Genomic DNA, 21651 nt, shown 5'->3' on the forward strand with positions numbered 1-21651 from the left:
TCACATTATTAAAAATGACAACACAATAATGGTTAACTTTTCTCCATTTTATGTAAAATCATAAAAAAATAGACAAAAAAAAAAAGAATCATGAAAAATAAACGTTATCTAGCAAGTCCATGTCAGAGTAGCATCAAAACTGATCAAGACTCCGGGTCGAGTCTTGGTAACACAGGCAGTATAAGGTTACCAAAGGAGGAATCCTGAGTGATGAAGAAGCCTGACGAGTGTGCATGTGCGTGCTGAAACCAAACCAGAGAAAAATACTCATCTGATGGGACATTATCAATAATAAATAAATATTGAAACTCTAAACATGAAGCTTACGGTATACCTGTAAAGCTGCTTTCTGCTGTGCTGCAATGTGCTGCTGTTCGGCCTGATCCCTGAACTCTTTATTTACTGCTGGTCTAGAGAGTGGGATGCTGGGAAAACACATTATATTATAAGTTATGGGGGAAAAAAAGAATATTGACAATCTTACAAGACAAATACTGACTTAACAGCAGGATTCTTTAGGAGAAAATACAAAATACAAATAAAGAATTTTTTACAGTGATCTATGTTTTTGAAACAGTACCTGGCTCCTGGATTATTCATAGACTGACTCTGGATCAGGCGTTTCTTCTCCTTATCCAGCTCAGCTAGAATAGCAACCCTGTTTTTGTTTTGAAATCCTATTGAGAACAAATGTACAGATATATAATTGTTAATTTAAAGCAAGCAAACACATTTTAAATTCTGTAGGCCTATTTGAAGCCAATCTTGTATAATAACTGTGCGATTGTGACAAAACGACTAATTATATTTTTAAATGTTTGATAGGCCTCATCGCACTGTATAACTAAACTTTGTTGTATTTAGTGAGTTACTTTGAAAATGATTTAAACAGTACAGTATAATATCATATCCACCGAGCTTAATATCAGAAATGACAGTACAGCTGTTTATTCCCACTGATATACAACAACAATTACCTTGTCCGGGCGGATTTGCGGCCATTTCCACATGTGCTCTATATCTAAATATTAAACAGAATAAACAACTTCTAAAATACTGAGTCAAATCAATAAATAGAATCTAAAACGGATGCATGGTCTCCTCTGATAAATAAAGCAGCTCTCTTGTCTTCTTCGGTAAGAGCTCATCATCGCGTCGCTACTGTGAACAGCGCCATCTGGAGTATCGGAGCAACTGCACGTGTGAACCACAGGGTGGGTTTAAACGCTTTATTTACATTGTAAATGTAGGTAAATATAAATGCGAACTACGTCTATAATGGAAATTTCAGAGCATATGCTACTTCCCATTACATAATAGGAAAGGTATCTTTCCTTCTTAATTATTTCATGCATTGAGGGCACTACAAAGGACAGCTATTAAAAAAGCATGTTCTTGCATTTGCATGGGCAAAGTTGCACATCAACCTCTACATTGTACCCTGGTGCATCATCCTATACCGACAACAAAAAAGTAATGTGATTTACATTAACATAAAAAAAAGTAATGTGATTACATAATATGTGACTTGTAATGCATTACTCCTAACATCAAAAAGTAATCTGATTACGTAATGCACGTTACTTGTAATGCATTACTTTACTCGTAACATCAAAGAAGTAATTGTGTAATGCAACACTGCTTATTTCAGATGAGATTGAAAACACCTGATCGCTATGTTTTCTCAGAGGAGAGCTGTTAGACATGGGTCCATCTTGAACATAATCTGAATTATCAGCTAATAAGGGTAAATTGAGACACTCTGGGTCGGGTTTCCAGTACCTTGACAGGCTGTAGAGATCTCTGATGGAATCACATCCTCATGTTCTGATATCAAAGATACGCGAAGTGCAATTTGTATGAAGTTCAATTACCTTTCCAATATTGTGCATTTATATATTTTATAGTTTTCACATGATTGTATACCATTTTGTTGATTAGTTTGTTTAATACACACAATTTTGCTGTATTATTGCTGCCCTAAGAGCAATAAGAATACATTGGAAAAAAATCCTGACTGAGGTTATCATAATTCATGCATGAAAGGGTTAAAGTCACCATGAAATCAGAATGGACTTATTTCTATGGGATGGGCCTATACTGCAGTATTTATTATAAATTATTTATCCGTGCACATCATTATATTATTTTTTTAATGAATGTGTTCTCGTAATCGTTAAACAAAATAACTTCCCCTCCCTCTTGCAGCGTCTCTTCTCTGATGATGTGTTCACTGGCGAGAGGGCGGGGCAACCTGTCACTCACATGAGATCCACCAATAGCAAACCACAACCATCCAATCAATACAATTAACTTCTGCCCTAAATGTATCAGAAACTTCACAGCAAATGCAAATAATAATATTGTTAAATGATAAATATTAAAAATGTAACATTTTCTGATGCAAATATTAAATAATGCAGTATTTAGAAAATATTTTATTGAAATTAAATTGATTTTAACTTATTTTTGTCTATTATTATTTTAAGTGTCAGTCTTTTAATGATTTTAATTAAACAGAAAAGATTAGAATTGTAGCAAAACTCAAACACTACAACACCTGCCTTTATGCATCTCACCATATGGAAATCAAACAGGAAAACATTTACACATTAGTGAAGGGTTTACTTTATGAAAAAAGAAAAGAAAAAAACATGGCAATTTTCAGAAAGGTAAAAAGGCGCACTAACGTTCATTTACATTTATATACAAGATAACATTAACTGGCTACATACAAAGATACAGTGAGCCCATTGTTCATCATCTTTTTTTGACAAAAGTACAACCTGAAAATCATTTGCATCTGTCAGAAATATAGTGGAGGAAAGGGTCTAGAGTACGATATAATGTTTATCACCATAAAATCCACAAACAAGGATGTCCTATAAACAACTGAAACTGGAAAGATGACAGGTTTGGATGGCACAGGTGAGGAACCCTTTAAGACTTCGCAATGCCAGCAGAACGGTTAACAAATATATGATGGGCATATGCATTATTAGTAAGATCAAAGACGCTATATCCAATACAGCTGTTGAAAGATTTTAATGCAATAATGTGATTCAGGAGTGGTTTAGCAGAGCTTATTAAATCGCTTGAAGTCATGCATCTACATAAACGCACATATTTACATAAAAAGCCCTGAGAGGTGGTTATTAAGGCATAAGGTGTATAAGCGGTTTGCGCTTTTATTAAACCGCTTGCACAAACGCACTGAAGCAGCTGTTTAGCAGTGAATTAGAAATACATGTGCTGTGAAACGCATGGATCAGATCAGAAACCTTCAGCTAAAACACGAAGAATCAAACGGCTTCATGACAGTTCGATGGTCTGTTTAGTGATAAAATAAAAGTTGCATTCAAGAAGCATATTTGAGTCTGGCCAAGATATGGATTAGTATGTTTGTTCATAGTTCTGGCTGTCTGGTATTACAAATAAAACTGAGTAAAAGCAGATTAAAAACTATTTATGGCAGATTACACACAGAAGATGTTTCATTAGTCATCAAGGGTGATGCATTTAAGAAAGCAAGACTTCAACGAAGGACGGGGGGGAATGGCTGGAGCAGTTTTGTGAGAAGGCACTGAATGAAGAATGACGCTTGAAAGTCTGTATTAAACACCTGTGCCAAACAAATCACGGCCTAAACCAAACCTAGACGAGCTTCAGGTCAGGGGTTCAACCTTGAGTTTCTGTTACTTGCCTTCAAGAAGATATAGCAGTTAACAGACCACACTGAATGAAACAAAGAGAACATGTTCACATCATATTTCACCCCAAAATCAAAAGATAAAAAAGGGATTATATACATATTCCCATTTTTAGGGCCATAAAGAAATATATAGATATCATTTTGATTCTTGTTACTGTAAAATAATTGTATGCTACTAAAATGAAAAAGAAATCTGTACTTCAATAAAATAAATCAAAGTAATTGCATTTACAGTGATAATGAACATCATTATTTTAGATATTTTTCATTACTGTAAAATAATTTCATGCAATCTGTAAACTAATACAATAATCCAGTAATGAGAATAAGAATTTCCTTTTATCATACACAATTATCATATTGTTTAATAAAATTGTTTGCAAACAATAAACTCATTTTAATTAACATTACTGTAAAATAATCTTACATTACTAAAAAGTAACAAAAAAACCAATCAAACTGTACTTTAAGCTTATTTAAAACAAATTATAATTACACTAATGAGAATCAGATTTTTCTCATTTTATGCATAATGATAATTGGGGGGGGGGGGGGGGTGCATTACAATAATGAATATAATGTGAAAATGCAAAAACAAACAAAACTTAACAGGACCTAAATTATGCTTCATTTTCATTAAGAAATATTCATTTTATTTTGGGATGTAATAAAATAGGCCGGACATGTTCTTCATAAAGCATTTCAGCGACTACATGCGTCGACTCCATGTATGCAAACTGGTTTGATTTAATTAAACCCTGACAGAGCTCATCAACTATCATCTGCCCAAAAAAACAAACCTAGAGAAAACAATTCCCACAATCATTCAGGAGAGTCTTAATTCCCCTGTAAACTGAAGTGGAGGAGCATGTTCAAACAAGCTCTAAGACTGAATATTATTTAGCGGATTGTTTTTTCCATTAGTAAAGATTTCAATCTAATCTTATCCGATATATATTGGCTGTAAGCACTTATGGGAGTACAGGATCTCTGTACCGCTTCATGCTCTGCTTCTTCAGGCTCGTCCGGTCCGGGATGAAGTACGGCCTTCCCGGCTGAACGCGTGTATTCTCGGAACACAGAAGGAACGGTGAAGACGAACCCGATTCTGCTCAAGGAACAAAATCTGCTGCAAGCAAATAAATATAATGAAGCTACAGTACAGGCTACTTACTGTATACAAGTCATGATCAGACGGCTAATGACGTGTGCAGGGAAGTTCCGGGCGTATCCCGAGGTTATTAGCAGTGAGAAAAAGAAAAAGAAAAAAGGGCGTTCTGACGACAGTGAATGGTAGTATGAAAATCCAGTTTTAAAAGACAAACAAATAGCATGATTACACATTTAAAAGTGGAAAACGCTGCCAAACAAGAACAAAACTACCTTAAAATGTTATCGATTGTTCTAAAATAAATCCCCTTCCAGGAAAGCAAACAGTGCAAGTCCACTTGCAGGGGCTACAATCAAGTACTGTAGTCCTCCTACTGAATATAGTGTGTCCTCCGGCTCGACGGACACACATTACATCTGTTGTGTCAGAGGCCAATGGGAAGTTCTGCTTGGTCTCTCTGTATTAGAAGGCCCCGTGAGTTCATATGAGGGGCGGGCAGAAGTGTCCTCAGTGGTCCGCCACTCTGGGTTGGGCAGCGCACTGGGCCGTGGGACCCAAGCGGGCGGGATGAAGGGCTCTCAGTCATGGCTCTGCCAGGCCCGGGTCTAGCAGTTGATGGGGCAGTCCGTCTTGGCTTTGCCAGCAAAACTGATGATTCTCCTGAGGCAGCGCCCAAACTCCTCCAGGATGAGGCGCTCTGCCACGGCCTGAGGCTGGTTGGCCAGCTCCGCCTGCTCCGCCTGCTCCAGCAAACAGTCACACGTCACCTCCGCCACTTCCTTTGTTACGAATGTGTACGGCAACCTAGAGAGAGATTACAGGAAGACCATTTTATAACACTAAAATAACACAAAGGGTGTTTAAGTGTTCCATGCGCTTTCTAGACAGCTGCTAGAAGATTGCCATGGCATTTCTCTGTTTTTATAGAAGTAAATAACCAAAAACTAATAAATGCTGCTGCATGAGGGTTTCTAACACAACAGCTGAGGGAGTGATGAATCTTTCTAGACGTTAGTGGAATGGTTGTCAAAGGGATAGTTCACCCAGAAATGAAAACGCGGTCATTATTTACTCACCCTCATGTTGTTTCAAACCTGTAAGACATTCGTTCATCTTTGGAACACGAATTAAGATATTTTTTATTGAAATCTGAGAGCTTTCTGTCCCCTCCACAGACAGCCAAGCAACTGACACTTTGGAAAACTAATCCATATGAATTGTGCGGTTTAGTCTAAAATTTTCTGAAGAGACTCGATTGAATGATGAACAGACTGAATTTAGGCTTTTATTCACATACAAACATTCATCAGCGAACATAAAAGCTCAACCGAACGAGAATGAACCTCATTGACTCTTGCATGTCAAGCGAACATGTTTGAGCTTACTGATGTGTGAGTTGATGAATGTTTATATGCAAATAAAAGCCTAAATTAAGTCTGTTCATCATATGAAGCGTTCATGTCTCTTCAGAAAATTTGGACTAAACCGCTCAATTCATATGGATTAGTTTACGACCTCTTTATAAACTTTTTGAACCGACAAAGTGTCAGTTGTGTAGCTGTCAATGGAGGAACAGCAAGTTCTCAGATTTCATCAAAAAGATCTTCATTTGTGTTACGAGTTTGAAACGACATGAGGGTGAGTAATTAATGACAGAATTAAAATTTTTGGGTGAACTATCTACTAGGGCTGAACTCGCGCGATGAACACATCGCAACAGACAGCCTGACACGATGAATAATGCCTGGTTCAGATTACACAATTTTTGTGTCTGTTATGATAGTCACTGTGTCAGATTACACGATTTTGACTCCTAAAATCTTGTCGTGGACAAGAAACATGTCAGACTACACGTTGCTTTCCGACCAGTCATTGCGTGCCGCAAACATTCACACACACGCACACACACTGTTGCTCGCACTCTCGCGTAGGTTGTCGCCCACTATGACACACTTCATAGATACTAGATGAAACGATCGAATCTTGCGTCCCGACGCCCGTTGTAGTTTACGAATCCCCCCACGACACCCTACGTCAAACGGATTGTGTCAAAATCGCGCTAAAATCATGTAATCTGAACCAGGCAGGTAATAAACGCTTGACCTATCACGCAAAGAACCTATTAAAGCACTAAGACATGGGAACAGTATAGCTAACATTCACATTTGAATATTTATCGCAAGTCATATAGTCATCGCAATATTAAACAATGTTATCGCACATCGCAGCTTTTCCTCACATCGTGCAGCCCTACTATCTACCCTTTAAGAAGCTCTGGATGGTTGTTGCTAAGGCACTGCTAGGAAGTTACTAGATGGTTTTTAAAGTGTTCTGGATTGTTGCTAGGGAGTTGCTAAGGTGTTCTAGTGGTTCATTGGCCATTGTTAAGTGGCTGACGGCTGAAATCATGTTTATGGATGAGCTAATGTATTTAAGTTTTATTAACGTTACTGCGTTATGAAGCAGGGCGGGGCCGAGAGCCGAGAGAGTGGAACGAGGCCGGTGGACCGAATGCTAATGAGAGACAGACACCTGCGCGACACCGGTCTCGAGTCCCATGGGCTCCAGAGCTTTTATCATTCTTTAATGGAGCAGTCGGCTGCTGCCGTTCCTTTCCTTTTATTGTTTATAGTATTAATTCACTTCAGAATGAAAAATTCCTGATAATTTACTCACCCCCCACATCATCCAAGATATTCATGTCTTAATTTCTTCAGTTGAAAAGAAATTAAGGTTTTTGAGGAAAGTATGTTTCTCCATATAGTGACTTCAATGGGGTCCAACATTCAAATTGCAGTTTCAATGCAGCTTCAAAGGCTCTACACGATCTCAGCCGGGGAATAAGGGTCTTATCTAGCCAAACCATCGGTCATTTATAAAAAATAAATTGTATATACTTTAACCACAAATTTTGCACTAGCACTGCGATCTTTTTTTATAAATGGCCGATGGTTTGGCTAGATAAGACCCTTCTTCCTCGGCTGGGATCGTGTAGAGCCTTTGAAGCTGCATTGAAACTGCAATTTGGACCTTCAACCTGTTGGACCCCATTGAAGTCACTATATGGAGAAAAATCCTGGAATGTTTTCCTGAAAAACCTTCATGTCTTTCTTTAGTCGAAAAGACATGAATATCTTAGATGACGTGGCGGTGAGTAAATTATCAGGAAATTTTAATTCTGAAGCTAACTTTAAGTTTATTTTAGGATTAAAAGTTACGTTAAACGTCTGCCTCCTTCCCTGAACTTTGTTACAATTACATTTGATCAGTTAAATTCACATTGTTTTATTTCAGCCTGTGAAACAGCCGCGAGTGCTGAATTATTACTCAAACACGTCACTTTGTCTGTCGAATTAAAATTGTGGGGTAACGCAGCGCTCTTTTACTTGGTCAAAACAATCATAATAAAAATACGTTTGTTTGAGTGTGTTGAAAGTTATTTGAACTATCTGTGCTTTCGCTCGGTGACTGCTATTAGACACTTGTTGCACATTGCAGTGAGCTAGACCGATATTACAATATCATAATAAAAGCTGGATGACTTGTGTTGCTAAATGGCATGCAATTCATTTTAAAACATTGTACGGTGGAGAAAATGCTGTATTATGGTTTCTACAAATAAAGTTCTTTCTGATTTTATGAGTTTACACTTGACAAAACAAGTTTCTTGCTGTAAATCAAGAAAACAAGAGATTCAAACAATAAGACTAATCCGATAAAGGTATCCAAACAGTTGCTCACCTGTCTAAAAAAACATAAAATATGAAAGCATCTTTTTTTTTTTTTATGGTTTCTACTGAAGTAAAACTGGAAATCGAGGTTAAAGCGGATATGACATCATTGACAAGAGACACAAAGACACGGGCCATTACTGATTTCTCTGGATTTAAACATTGTTGGAAACATTTGGGATAGTGGAAGAACACAAGTCAACAAAATATATACCATTTTTCTAGTGGTTTTTGGATATTTTAATCCAAAAATCATACATATTGTGCCTTTAAAGGAAAGACTTACTTCCCGCCTCCACTGGTGAGGGCTGGTGTGGTTCTGGTGAGCAGATCTGAGATCTGTGAGGACAGTTTGGTTTTGGCTGCGGTTTGCTGCTGGACCCGCACCTCTGCAGCGTCGGCCAGGTGCATCAGCGTCTTCCTCTCAGGACTCTCCTCAAAGTTCTTGCAGCCCATACATTTGCAGATGGACGAACACATGATCTTTGCCTAATGCGAACGGACATAAGAATAATATCAACACAACTGAAAACGAACCATATGCCACAAGAGCTTGGGCACCACTGCCCTTTGACCCGTGAAAACACTCACCTCATAACACTCGCAGTAGTTTTTCAGACAGCCAGATTTCTTACAATTGCATCCTTTGCTGTGTCTCCGGTCCGACTCTCCTTGTTTGCCTTTACCAATCTTGGGTTTGAAAGCCACAGGGTTTCTGTCTAAACACGCCTGGGAAAAAACACATTACTTCTTACTTCACTTGATACCTATGCACTTCAAAGCATTACAGCAAAACTGTCCTGATCAGTGAGACAAGGGCATGATGTCAAGGGCAATGATGTGCTATTGCTTTGAAGTGTTTGTAGGCAGATGGAAAATAATGACGAGTGAAAAAAAGCCAATGTCGATCAATAGGAATGCAGTAATTCATTACCTTGATGGCCTTCAGTCTTTCACTCTCATGATCAAGGTTGTTGAAGCAGTTCACGCAGTTACAGTTATTACAGAACTCCCCATTGGCAAAGCAATCACAATACCTGTGAGACGAGAGACATTGAACTCTTGAGTTTATGCAAAATACAATTCATAAAAAAATAAATAAAAATAAAATAAAAAATAAACTGCCCAAGAGATACACTACAGGTCAAAAGTTTGGGAACGGTAAAGTCTCTTTTCAACAAGCCTGCATTGATTTGATCAAAAATACAATACAAACAGAAATATTGTGAATAGTGATGCTCCTACAGGAATTCTTTTGGCCAATACCGATTTTAACAAACAACTAATGGCCGATCCTGATATTTGTTACTTATAGAACATTACATATTTATTTAATAAATAGAAAGATATTGTACAACTCCGTGCCTTCATGCAGTTACATAATATCCTATCGGTTTGTTAAATCAGCTGATACATCGGTGCATCTCTAATTGTGAAATATGATTAATTGAAAATTTATGTTTTCTAAGTGTATATATTGTAAAATGTAATTTATTCCAGTGATCAAAGCTTCATTACTTCAGACTTCAGTGTCACATGATCCTTCAGGAATCATTCTAATATGATGATTTAATGATCAAGAAACATTTCTGATTATTATCAGTGTTGTGCAGCTTCATATTTGTGGAAACCATGATGCATTTTTTTTCAAGATTCATCAATAAAAAAGAACTAGTTTAAAACAGAAATATTTTGTAATATTATAAATGTCTTTACTGCCACTTCAGATCAATTACATGTATAATTGCTTAATAAAAGTATTAATTTCTTAAAAAAAAAATAATAATAAAAATCTTACTGACCCCAAACTTTTGAATGGTAGTACATGAAATGCTACAGGCAAAGCTTGAAAAAAATATTCATGTCAATATTGAAACTGCTTGACAGAAATGTAAAATTATATTTGCACCTCTGATAATCCCCTTCCTGTCTGTCAGAATTAACAGTCCTTGCTGGTGAATTTGACAGTATGAGAACTGAATTACAGGTTTGTTAAAAGGAAGGAAGTTGTTGTAAAAATCACACAATTGGATTTGGAAACTATGAAAGCGCTTGCCAAACGTAGCAGCTCACACAGATTACACCTTATATGGGCAATTTTCAGAGAAAGTAAACAAATGCTGGGGAACATACAATTTCAGACACTGTGACCGTGTGCAGTTGCAGGGTTTTCTCGGCCTTGAGGTTGCTTCTGACGTCGATAAACTGTAATAAAGCACATGCAGAATGTAACCTGAGGGTTAATTAAATATTTTGATGCAACTGATATACACGTAACAGCGAGGCGTGTGGTGCTCGGCTCACCCGTTGAGTGAAAGCCTGGCTTGAGTCTGTATGGGAGTGGCTGTTGAGAAGGTGGAGCTGCTGGTCAAAGTCACAAACGCAGGCTGGGGGATCTATGGGAACAAGCATGGTGAGAGAGTCCAACAAGCAACCAAACTCATCCGTCCTGCTCCAGGAGAGACATACGGACCTGCGTAACGTATGGGGCCGGCAACACAGCGTAGCCCATGTTCCCAGAGCCGTGGGCGGGGGCGAGCACAGTGCCCGGCGGCAGGTTGGTGAGGTTGGGCTGGATCTGTGGCAGATGTGTGGCTGGCATGATGAGACGCTGGGGGGTCTGACTGGTGGTCACCACCTGAGCTGCTGACGTCAAGGGTTTGGGTACAACCTGTGCACAAACAATATATATATAAATGTTCCAGATTATTAACACCATACAGAAACCAGAGCAAAAGCTGCACGCCCATCCATAAGAATGGTGTCATTGTGTGCAGAACTGCTTCACTGTGTACCTGTTTGACGGTCTGTGCCGAGACGATGGGTACAGACATCCGTACCGCAGCGTTCATCATCACAGACTTGGCTTTGCAAACAAGACAAAAGTAACTAAATGTTATTAGATTTTCTTAAATTCCCATATTCATATACAATCATAGCATTAAAATCATTTTTAAATGGATCGCTGCAGTGCACCCACTATAAAAACAATACTGCATGGCAAGAGAGCAGCATAGTGAAGGACCACTGACTAAAACAATATTTAACAGAGTATTATGAAAGACAGTCACAGGGGTACAGTTGGGAACAAAATCAAACAAACAATTGGATCAATAAAAAAAGAAAAAAAAGAAACATGAATCTAGATCACAAAACAATGTAGTCCGCTCACAGAATGACTCCTACGGGCACATTTCTTTATTGAATAAAACAAAAATACAGTGTGATCAATGCAGTCCAGTTCCTGAACATTAGTGAAACTAACAGCTACAAGTAACCGTGAGACTTTAAGTTACTGATACGCTCACCGTTCATATTCGTAGTGTACTACACATGATGCATTTTGACTATTTCATAAAAATAAATGAAACTTTACTACTTTAGTTTTTTTATTTAAAGGCTATTGTGCCCCTTTTTACAAGACGCAATATAAGTCTCAGTTGTCCCCTGAATGTATCTGAAGTTTATTGTAAATATCCATTTTTGAATTTTGCAATATAGGTCCCCTTTAACATACAATTAAGGCCAATTGTAGAATTGCATTTATGCCACTCGCCACTTCTAAAAAAAAAACATTCAAAATTGATCAAAGTTTTATAAATTAATATTTATAATAATTAAATAACATAATCAATCTTTTACAAATGTAAAATTTAACAATTAATTTACAACAAATTGCTTAGTTAAATTGCAAATCAAATATGGTGTGGCACAATAAAACTTGTATACCGCATAAATTAAAATGGATGAATAAACATCTGGGCTGTATGCTATTCTATGATATAATATATAATAAGCTTGATATATTGATATAAGCCGCGTTTCCACCGCAGGAACTTTCCCCAGGAACTAGGAACTTTGGGCTGGTACTCGATGTGTTTACACCGCAGGAACCAGGGTCTAAATGAAGTTCCGGGTAAATATTTCCCCCTCCGATAGTCCCTGCTCATGAGGTAGTACTTTTTCAAAGTTCAGGAACTTTCAGGGGTGGGACTTGTGCGCTGCACAAGCTGATTGGTTGTGTTCACGCCGCATTTTGGTTGGATGACTCCACGCAGCATTTTCTTTATTTTTAACCTCCCTTTTAAAAAGTGGCTTCATGCAGTAAAGTTGTCTGTCTGCAAATATGGAATTTAATAAAAAAAACTGGGGGACTGGCGACGAGTTTCAGGCTTTATTATTTGGGTATTTGTGGAAGAGGAAACTTTCTGCGCGTTCGTCACAGCCATCTCACGGCCAATGTCCGCAATAGCTGATAACATACAATTTTATATCTAACGTTAGCATTACGAGCTCTGAACACGCTTTATCAGTGCTCGTCTCTTTTCTGCCACAGCTTTTAATATTAAGTCATTATGTTTACACATTGTCATCTATTGCAAGGCAAACCATGTTACAAATTTACTATAACAGGATTGAAATAGCGCATTGAGGTTGGTAACAAACAACTATTTACAAGACTGTCACTATTTATGATTGATAGACGGGGTTCAGGCTTTTTTTAAGAGTATTTGCGCAAAAGGAAATTTTTGCGCGTTCGTCCCAGACTCCCAGTCATCTCACAACGTACCTTGTCTAATTTTATACGCATACGAGCTTTCTGAACACGCTTTAATATCAGTGCTCGTCTATTTTGTTATGTTAATTAGCCTACCTCGTTAGTAAACCAATAACTGCAGCACAGTTTGAATCTCCTCCATACTTATAAATGTGGCGCTCAAAACTGATTACTGTCCGTCGCAGACTGGGAGGAGCAGTTGCGCGCAGTTTACCTTCCCGGTACTTTAGACCGCGGTGTAAACGCAGAAAGCAACCGGTCTGGGGCAAAAAAGGTTCCTGGGAAAAAAGTTCCTGGGACAAATTGTTCCGGGTAATTTCGGTGGAAAAGCGGCTATAATGTATTATACGCTTCTATCAAATGAAAAGCTGGTGAAGTGAACAGAACAGCTCATGAAATTAAGTTCAGGTCCTCATATAGCACCGCCCATTCACACAGACTTACATGCAGATTTCTAGTGACATGCACCTGATTTAGGTTAATATCAAAAAAGACTCAGAACTATACATCGATTTATTACCCAGCCCTATTTGGCAGTGGAACTGCATTTTTTCCAATTACTTATTCCATAAAAGTTGTAAATAATTCTTATATGAAAACAGAATCATAAAGAGAAACCGTATTTGTTCAGTTGTTTGGTTTCCCATCCCTGCACATGATGCACTGACCGGGTTGTATGGAGGGGTTGGTGTTGATGCTGGCTCCCGTCTGTGCCGTGCCGCTGCCGGTGGTGGCCGTTACCAGACGCACGTAATGGAAGCGACTGCCCGGCACCTGGATCTGCTGCACGTTGGGAGGTGTGGTGAGGGGGATGATGGTCTTAAACTGGGATGTTCCCATCCCTCCCACTGTAACTGTCTGCATTGGCTTTGCAGCCTATACATGAAAACAGATAAAAACATCGTTTTGTATTGTTGTACACTAAATTACAATGTCACACAGGCTTTGTTAAAATCTATATTAGACAGGACAGCAGACTGGTTTGGTTTTTTGAAGACTCTAGATGGGCGTACCTGTGCGGTGGACTGGCTGGTTCCTGCTTTAGCTGGAGAAGTGGTGGCAGACTGTTGAACCGTGAGGATCTGCTGGCCTAGAGCCACATTGAGCGGCAGTGTCACAGACTTCTGGGGTGAGTTTGGAGACTGACTGGCCACCGAAACCACAGTCAACTACAGACAGAGGAGAAACATGAGGAAGAGGGTTGACATCAGAAACCAGAGTGTGGCCATCACAGAGAAAAATCTGGCACCACAAAGACAGATAAATGTAACTGTGATGCAAGTTTTTACATTTGAAAGATTCAAGACCTTGCTGGGAGACTTGAGAGGCGAGATGGCGACTTTGCTGTTACCAGACGTGTTCTGCGTCACAGTGCTTATGGCCTCGCCAATGGAAATGGTGCGTGGAGGTGTCACAGGGGTACTCTGGGTAAGAACTCGCCCTGTTGGCAAAAGAAGGGGATTGAAATTTAGATTTGACAATCGTGCTGATAAAAACGACTGCACTTTTGCTCATGTTATAAATACAGACAGAAGATTACCAGTCACTACAGGAGACACTGAAGCTGGGCTGGTCAGTGCTTTACTGTTCAGGGCCTTTGTGATGATGAGCTTTGTTATCATTGGTCCAGCTGTAGATACTGGTGGTTTCTTTGTGATCTGTGAGGAGAAACACGACACTTGGCGATTATTTTAGTTGCTTTTGATAGACCGTGACACTGAACAGGAAACAAGATTGTACTTTCATCATTAAAGGGATAGTTCACCCAAAAATGAAAATTCTATCATTGTTTACTCACCCTCAAGTGGTTCCAAACCTGTATGAGTTTCTTTGTTCTGCTGAACACAAAGGAAGATATTTGGAAGAATGTTTGTAACCAAACAGATCTCGGTCCCCATTGACTACCATAGTATATTTTTTTCCTACTATGGAAGTCAATGGGGACCGAGATCTGTTGATTACAAACATTCTTCCAAATATCTTCTTTTGTGTTCAGCTGAACAAAGAAACTCATACAGGTTTGGAACAACTTGAGGGTGAGTAAATGATGACAGAATTTTCATTTTTGGGTGAACTATCCCTTTAAGCTTCTTAAATTCATATTAACGTGATAGTTGACCAAAAAAAATAACTGTCGGTAGCCACTGACTTTGCCATTGTCGGCAGCCACTGTCTGGTTAACAAGTATCTTCTTTTGTGTTCAGCAGAACAAAGAGACTCATTCAGGTTTGGAACAACTTGTGAGTAAATGATGACAGAATTTTCATTTTTGGGTCAACTCTCCGTTTAACAATATTTTAACAGTTAATCAAACTTTACTTATTATTAAGGATATTTAATATGCATTTAACTGAATTGAGTATTCATTTGTTTTTTTTAATAAATAATAGCAATAACACTGATTTAAATACAGCATTAAAATAGCATTTTTCTTGCATTTATAACATTTAGAAATTACTATATAATCTTAAAAATAATAATAGCTCATTTAAAAAAAATACAGTAAAATAAAAAAGCATGTCCTTACAGAAAAAAGGTTTTTAAAAATATGACTAATATAAATATTATATATAATCATTAACAATAAAAAAGAATAATGGATTAAAAAAAATTAAAAATCAATATTAAAAAAGGCATTTATTTTTTACAAATATGACTTATTTGTAAAAGAAATATATGAAATTATTATATTAAAGATCATAGTAGCTCATTTTAAAATACATTTAACTTGCAGTCTTAAAAAATAAATGACCACAAACATTAAATATTATCATTACATTTGTATTATTTTTAAATAATAATAGCACAAAAAAATAATATATGACTTTAAATAATTATACTATAACAATAACAATAGCTCATGTAAAAATAGAGTAATACAAATATGACTACTATAAATATTATATTATAAATAACAATCAATTTAAAAAATATAGTAATAAAAATGGCATTCATAAGCAAAATGTTTTACAAATTTGAAGATTTTTCTATTTTTTTCAATGCTTAAAAGTGTAAAAATAAAGTGTTACCAGAATTTTATACAGTGTCCATATAGTTACTGTAGTAATAACTATAAATGATGCATAATCACATGCAACTAACCCTAAAAATCACACCCTAACCTTATAGTAAGTACAAGTAGTTAATTATTAGTTAGTAAATGTATAATTACACTGTTTCACGGACCTTAAAATAAAGTGTAACCAGCGTTTTCACTAACAACCAGTCAGCTGCAGCAGCTACAGTTTACACCTCGTTGTTACATATACGTATAACTCCCACGAAAAAAAGAAAGAAACTGAGGCCAAAATAAAGAACCTTGAAATCAAAGTTCTCTTCAGGTTCTCAATATAAAAATGGTAATTTCACACCCACCCAACACAGCGTGGCCTGCCGCTTCAGTTATGTAACGTCTGCCTCCTCAGTGTTACACCGAGAGGTTGATAAACACCCACCTGAAGGGTCTTCAGCTGCTGGGCCTGCAGTGTCGTGGAGGAGCCTATCAGCTGACTGGCTGAGCTCACAGCGATCACAGGCTTCCCCACTGCCGTCACCATCTTGATCTGCGTCGCCTGGGCCTTGCCATCCCCAGTGCCCTGGGTAGTGGCGGGCTTGTTCCAAGTGTGGGGCAGAGCCAACATAATGGGCTGCCCTGTTTTACTGAGACCAGCAACCAGGAGTTTCTGTCCCTCTGGCTTGAGCACAGCAGCGCCTGGAGGCTTGCCATCCGCAGCGGGCGAGCTGGCCACTTTATTGATGATGAGCTGGTGGTTGGCTGGGACAGTAACACTGGAGATTTTGGGGAGGTTTTGAGCTGATGCAGGACTGGTGGTTTTGGCAGGGGTTGTGGTGGTGACAGCCATGAGGCCGGAGGAGGCGAGGAGGAGTTGAGTTCCCGTGCTGGTGCTGCACTGAGCATTAGTGGAGGTCGAGGTCATCTGCATAGACGTGGTGGCTGGACACAGGCTGACGATTTCAGGCACCTCTGTTTCCATAGGAACCTGCGCTGGATCTGGTTCAGACTGAGGAGGAGGAGCGAGGTGCTCGGCAGGAAGGTCCTCTTCCATCGCGATAGCTTCCGTGTCCATGATCTCATCAGGCAGGAGGCTGTTGAGCTCAGGTGACACCACATCCATTGTGCACAAAGATACTCTAAACACACTAGAAAAAAGAAAAAAAAAAGGCACAATTCTTAAATGTATAAAAAGAACAGAAACATCCATAAGCAAGAGATAAGAATAAATCACTGATAAAGTATAAAGTGTACAGCAAGCAAAGGCCTCAAGACTGCGACCAAATAATAAATATACCAAAATAAAAGTTTGTGTTTACATTATACGTGCGTGTACTGTGTATAATTATTGTGTGTATGTGTGTATATAGGTGTCACGTCACCTATTTTTATGCCCATTTTGGGATATTGCATAAATAAAATGCTGGATGTAAATGCCAAAATCCATATAAATTCTAAAAATGCACTAATAAAAGAAATGCGCTCAATTGAGTCGGAAAACGTGCGCATAAACTACGATGGAAAAACATTTACGAATAAATTACTCGATGTGCTTCAAAAAAAGGTCACGTGATGACGACGGACCAACCAGCGGACCGATCTCATTGCACAGCGTCTGAAATGCCTGAGCAAAATCTGTCGTCAAAGTGGTTCGGTATAATTTACCAGAAATGTTCTACACGACTGTGTTCCGCCTCCGAAAGCAAGATAACTTTATTGCGTTTCATCCGAGCGCTCTGTATTATATACAGTGGCTTCTCCCACTGCAGCAACTTCCATTTTTCAAGTGATATTTAGCACCAGTTTATCAGTTAGTGACGATTTTGTTCTCTTCGACTCATTGGAAACGCTGCTTCAGACAGAGAGAGAAGTCATGTATGAAACAGCTTTTCAACCACACAGTATCGTTAACTTCAAATTAACACAGAAGTGCTGGGATAAAAGTTTATAGTTCAGATATAAACACTGATGTCTACGGTAGTGATCAAAACAGAGTAAATCACCTTTTGAAAGTAACTTGATGCTTCAAATAAAGATTGTATCAGTCACATCGTTACACCAGTAGGTGGCGACTAGTGACTTAAATGTATCCGTCACTGAATCATTCATTCAAGAGATTCGTTAAAAAAAAAATCACTGATTCATCCAGTAATGAAACAAGTGAAGTCTTTATGAGTGAGTCACTGAATCATTAATTCACAGATTTGTTTAAATAACAAAAATTCATTCAAATTGATTAAATATTTTTGTAAATTGACTTTTATAGACTAGAATTGAGTTTTAAAAAAACAGCATCACAACTTTGTGTGATGAAACAGGTTGTGAGAAGTAGGGGAGATCAACTCATTATAGTCTACTCTTTCAATTCTGGGGGGAAAAAAGAATCAGCAGTTGAAATTATTTCAGAAAATTATATTAGAACAGACCGACATGTTTAGGTAGAAATGTGTTTTTTTTTTTTTTTAAACATGTCGATGGTAACATTCACAAAACAAAGTTTTATAAAATGATAAACATCACATTTCAACCCTTTTAGCCATTGTTCAAGAAAAGGGATAGGCTAAGTCAATGTTATCAATTATTCTAGACACATTATTATCTAAAATGTAATGACTTTTATAATGCACATTAACTTCCCTGGATTCACCTTTAAACACGTTTAATAATTATTGATTTTCAAAGCACTAAACTGAGAGGTCGACATCCAAAACATTTCTTTAACCGGAGGACAAAGGTTTTTAAAGGGTTTGTGTGACCGCTTCAATTCTGCATGCACCAAAAAAAAAAAAAAAAAAAAAAAAGTGTGCCTATACAGATTCCTACACTATGTATCTTTAATTTGGCCAAAATCAAACAGGTAATTATCTCCAAGCAAATTCTGTTCAATGAAGAGTTTGTGCCACACACACACACACACACACACACACAATTCATAACTGTTGCTCATTGACCTTTCATGTGCCTGTCTTGATACTGAAGAGAGCATTGTTTGAAGGAAATAATGTTACATGCTATCATAGATTATAGAGGACTTTATATTGAAATACATCAGAAAAAAAAAAAATCACTGAAAGTAAAAAAAGAAAGAAAAGAAAACAGATGTTCCCCCAGTGAATTCCAGGCCTGCGTGTATGTATTAATAAACATAACCACTTCAGCCTTATAAACATGTCTAGACGGCATTTATGAAATCTGAAAGTACCGTACTGGGAACAACAATGACCAACTTTGTTCATTTACATATAATCAAAGGCGAATTTTTACATGGCATTACATTACAATATCCTCACATAAAGACTGCAGCACTTCACAGGTCTCATCGTATCAACCACATCAGCACAGACAGTCTGATATATTCTGCAGCAGTCAGCTGGCGGGCCATTCAAACCCCCGCGTTTACTAAACGCCGTACACAAGACGACGCGACCGCTCCCATTCCCAATCCCTCTACAGTCGCCCCCGGTGGCGGCGTTGATCGCGTCGCTCGCAGTGTAGACGAGCGGTTTACGCACAGCTGCTATGTGGCTAACTAGCACAAGAGCTAACCAGCAGTTATATGTTAAAAGCAGCAGTCACTCACAGCGAACATTAACTAGCAATAAAACGGACAATCTGCTAATAACGACAGCAGTTATGTGCTTAAGTACACAATAAAACACTTCTATGCACGCGTTTAATCGCTAAACGCAACATACAGCAGTTTTAAACAGAGGGAAACAACAGCAGGCCTCTTTGTACATGCCTGACAATAACAATCCGCGTGTAATCCTTTACCTCAGCAGTGACTTCAGTGAGACTCGGCTCGCGTCAGCTGGAGTTTGTTGATATTCGACGCGGCTGCTTTACTGTCTATTCTGTTGCCATGGAAATATCGATATTTACACTACACAGAGCGCAGCTCGAGAGTTACTGTAGACTGGGGTGTTTTCCTCTTGATTTGAGCCCTGTTGAAGAGAGTTTAACACGCGCTGAGGGTCTATTTCAGGCCGGGCAGGATTTCGAAAGATCCGCCATTTTCATCTCGTCATCAGTTCGGAAACGAGAAACAGGAGAAGAAGAAAACAACAACTTGATTTATTGTTTTGTCATAGTTAGAGTACAAAGGGGGCGAAGTATGGACAAGTGACGCTCGCAATAATCGATTTGACAATTAAAACTATTAGTCTGTCATTATTCGGTTCGAGCTCGTTCTTCACTGGAACAATAAAAGGCGTTTGTCAGAATGACAGCCTCGCCAGTTACTATCACTGCATGTCTTTCATACAGTAAACATGAACGGAGACTCAAGCTGTCATTCACCCGGATAAAGATAACGAAAGCCATACACACGACACGAGTACAAAAACCTTAAACCAAAAATTGTGCACTGTTATGATTCTGATTAAAAGGAATTAGTACAAAAAAACTATGTGAAATAAAAGAGTTCGTCACACAAACAAAAGCCACTTAACTAAGTTACTCTCTAAGTCTTAATGGCAAAGAGAGTAATATAAAACAGAGAGCATAGAAAACTGTAAAGTAAATTCAATTTGAATAAACTTTTATAACCATAATACTGTTTGCACGGTTTATAACAGGTCACTCTGCCACTATATATATATACATAGTGCTAATAATATAGTGAACCTGTGACTACATGTATCTAAATGTATGACAGACAGGCGCGTCGGGTCAGCAGCTCGCTGTCACTCACTGTCAGGTTTAGTAGCCTCAACTGCTAACCAGTTAGCCACTATTAACTCCTGCAACGCTTCGACGCGTGCGGTAACCTTTGGCTATATCTGATTGATGACTCAGAAGCCCAGCAGGCATTGACCAGCTGTGTGTGTGTGTGTGTGTGTGTGACGCGGACGGGCATCAGCTCATCAGCTGACACTGCACTGTTAGCAGCGCGGCTAACTCAACTAGCCGCGATCATATTCTCGTGCCCCTCGCGAACCCCAGCCGAGCTCAAAGCGCGTCTTACACTTGCTCGAGGTGATGAGTGTCGCGACGCTCTTCTGAAATCCGCCGCGCGTTCCGCTCGATCACGCGCTGCTACATCCAACGCGCTGCTGCATCGTGTCGATCATCCACTCTCAGACGAAGACGATTGTTTAAAATACCGCGCCGAGCGCCATTTCACCTCTAACATCCCATAATCAAGCCACGCCTTCACAGGAAACAACAAATGACGTCACGCCACAACTTCCGCCCGTGCTGCACGCGCACAGTTGAATGGATTGTTTTCAGTTTCATGTTATTTATTTTTATTTATGTATTGTATGTTTCATTTCTATTAATTTAAATGTTTTATGAATTAATTTTAGTAGACTGTCTCTGTTTACTGTATCTTGTTTGAAAATGTACTTTATTGCCTTGCTCTACCTCGAGTTTCTTATCCTGCCTTTTGTGTGATATATATATATATATGTATCCCCTGTGATCTTTGTTCAAAAATAATAATAAAAAAAACAAAAAACAATTGAATGGATTGTGGTCAAAAATTAGTATGTTTATTTTAATTCTGAATAAAAAATCAGGGTT

The 21651-nt window shown here is 38.4% G+C and overlaps 2 protein-coding genes across 5 annotated transcripts; both read right to left on the minus strand.

Annotated features, from left to right (window-relative positions):
• Positions 1 to 32: 32 nt before the first annotated feature.
• On the minus strand, positions 33 to 1157 carry inip (ints3 and nabp interacting protein). Its single transcript, XM_084401223.1, has 4 exons — positions 978 to 1157; positions 581 to 677; positions 335 to 425; positions 33 to 242 (listed from the first exon to the last, which is right to left on the minus strand). The coding sequence occupies exons 1-4, from the start codon at positions 1000 to 1002 to the stop codon at positions 144 to 146; spliced, it is 312 nt and encodes a 103-aa protein (XP_084257349.1). The 5' UTR covers positions 1003 to 1157; the 3' UTR covers positions 33 to 143.
• A 3183-nt stretch (positions 1158 to 4340) lies between these two features.
• Positions 4341 to 21275, minus strand: lin54 (lin-54 DREAM MuvB core complex component). 4 transcript variants are annotated; one of them, XM_084400544.1, is made up of 14 exons: positions 21092 to 21275; positions 16568 to 17273; positions 14653 to 14770; positions 14402 to 14553; positions 14126 to 14281; positions 13781 to 13988; positions 11350 to 11420; positions 11028 to 11225; positions 10859 to 10950; positions 10688 to 10759; positions 9489 to 9591; positions 9146 to 9283; positions 8841 to 9043; positions 4341 to 5627 (listed from the first exon to the last, which is right to left on the minus strand). In XM_084400544.1, the coding sequence occupies exons 2-14, from the start codon at positions 17246 to 17248 to the stop codon at positions 5429 to 5431; spliced, it is 2391 nt and encodes a 796-aa protein (XP_084256670.1). In that variant the 5' UTR covers positions 17249 to 17273; positions 21092 to 21275; the 3' UTR covers positions 4341 to 5428. The 4 variants fall into 4 exon arrangements, with proteins under 4 accessions (XP_084256670.1, XP_084256672.1, XP_084256673.1 ...); XM_084400546.1 differs by having other exon boundaries at positions 14420 to 14553; positions 21092 to 21268; XM_084400547.1 differs by having other exon boundaries at positions 14420 to 14553; positions 19900 to 21254.
• Positions 21276 to 21651: the final 376 nt, after the last annotated feature.

Source organism: Rutilus rutilus, assembly GCF_951802725.1.
Source record: "Rutilus rutilus genome assembly, chromosome: 25".
Classification (NCBI taxonomy): Eukaryota; Metazoa; Chordata; class Actinopteri; order Cypriniformes; family Leuciscidae; genus Rutilus; species Rutilus rutilus.

What these genes read in the sequence shown, in the direction of transcription:
- inip (XM_084401223.1), bottom strand. Translation starts at nt 1,002, where the DNA reads ATGGCCGCAAATCCGCCCGGACAAG. An exon ending in CGCAAATCCGCCCGGACAAG is followed by an intron (nt 678 to 977) that starts GTAATTGTTGTT and finishes TGTTCTCAATAG; the next exon opens with GATTTCAAAACAAAAACAGG. An exon ending in AGCAGAAAGCAGCTTTACAG is followed by an intron (nt 243 to 334) that starts GTATACCGTAAG and finishes GTTTGGTTTCAG; the next exon opens with CACGCACATGCACACTCGTC.
- lin54 (XM_084400544.1), bottom strand. Translation starts at nt 17,248, where the DNA reads ATGGATGTGGTGTCACCTGAGCTCAACAGCCTCCTGCCTGATGAGATC. An exon ending in AGCAGCTGAAGACCCTTCAG is followed by an intron (nt 14,771 to 16,567) that starts GTGGGTGTTTAT and finishes TTCTCCTCACAG; the next exon opens with ATCACAAAGAAACCACCAGT. An exon ending in AGGTCTTGAATCTTTCAAAT is followed by an intron (nt 14,282 to 14,401) that starts GTAAAAACTTGC and finishes CTCTGTCTGTAG; the next exon opens with TTGACTGTGGTTTCGGTGGC.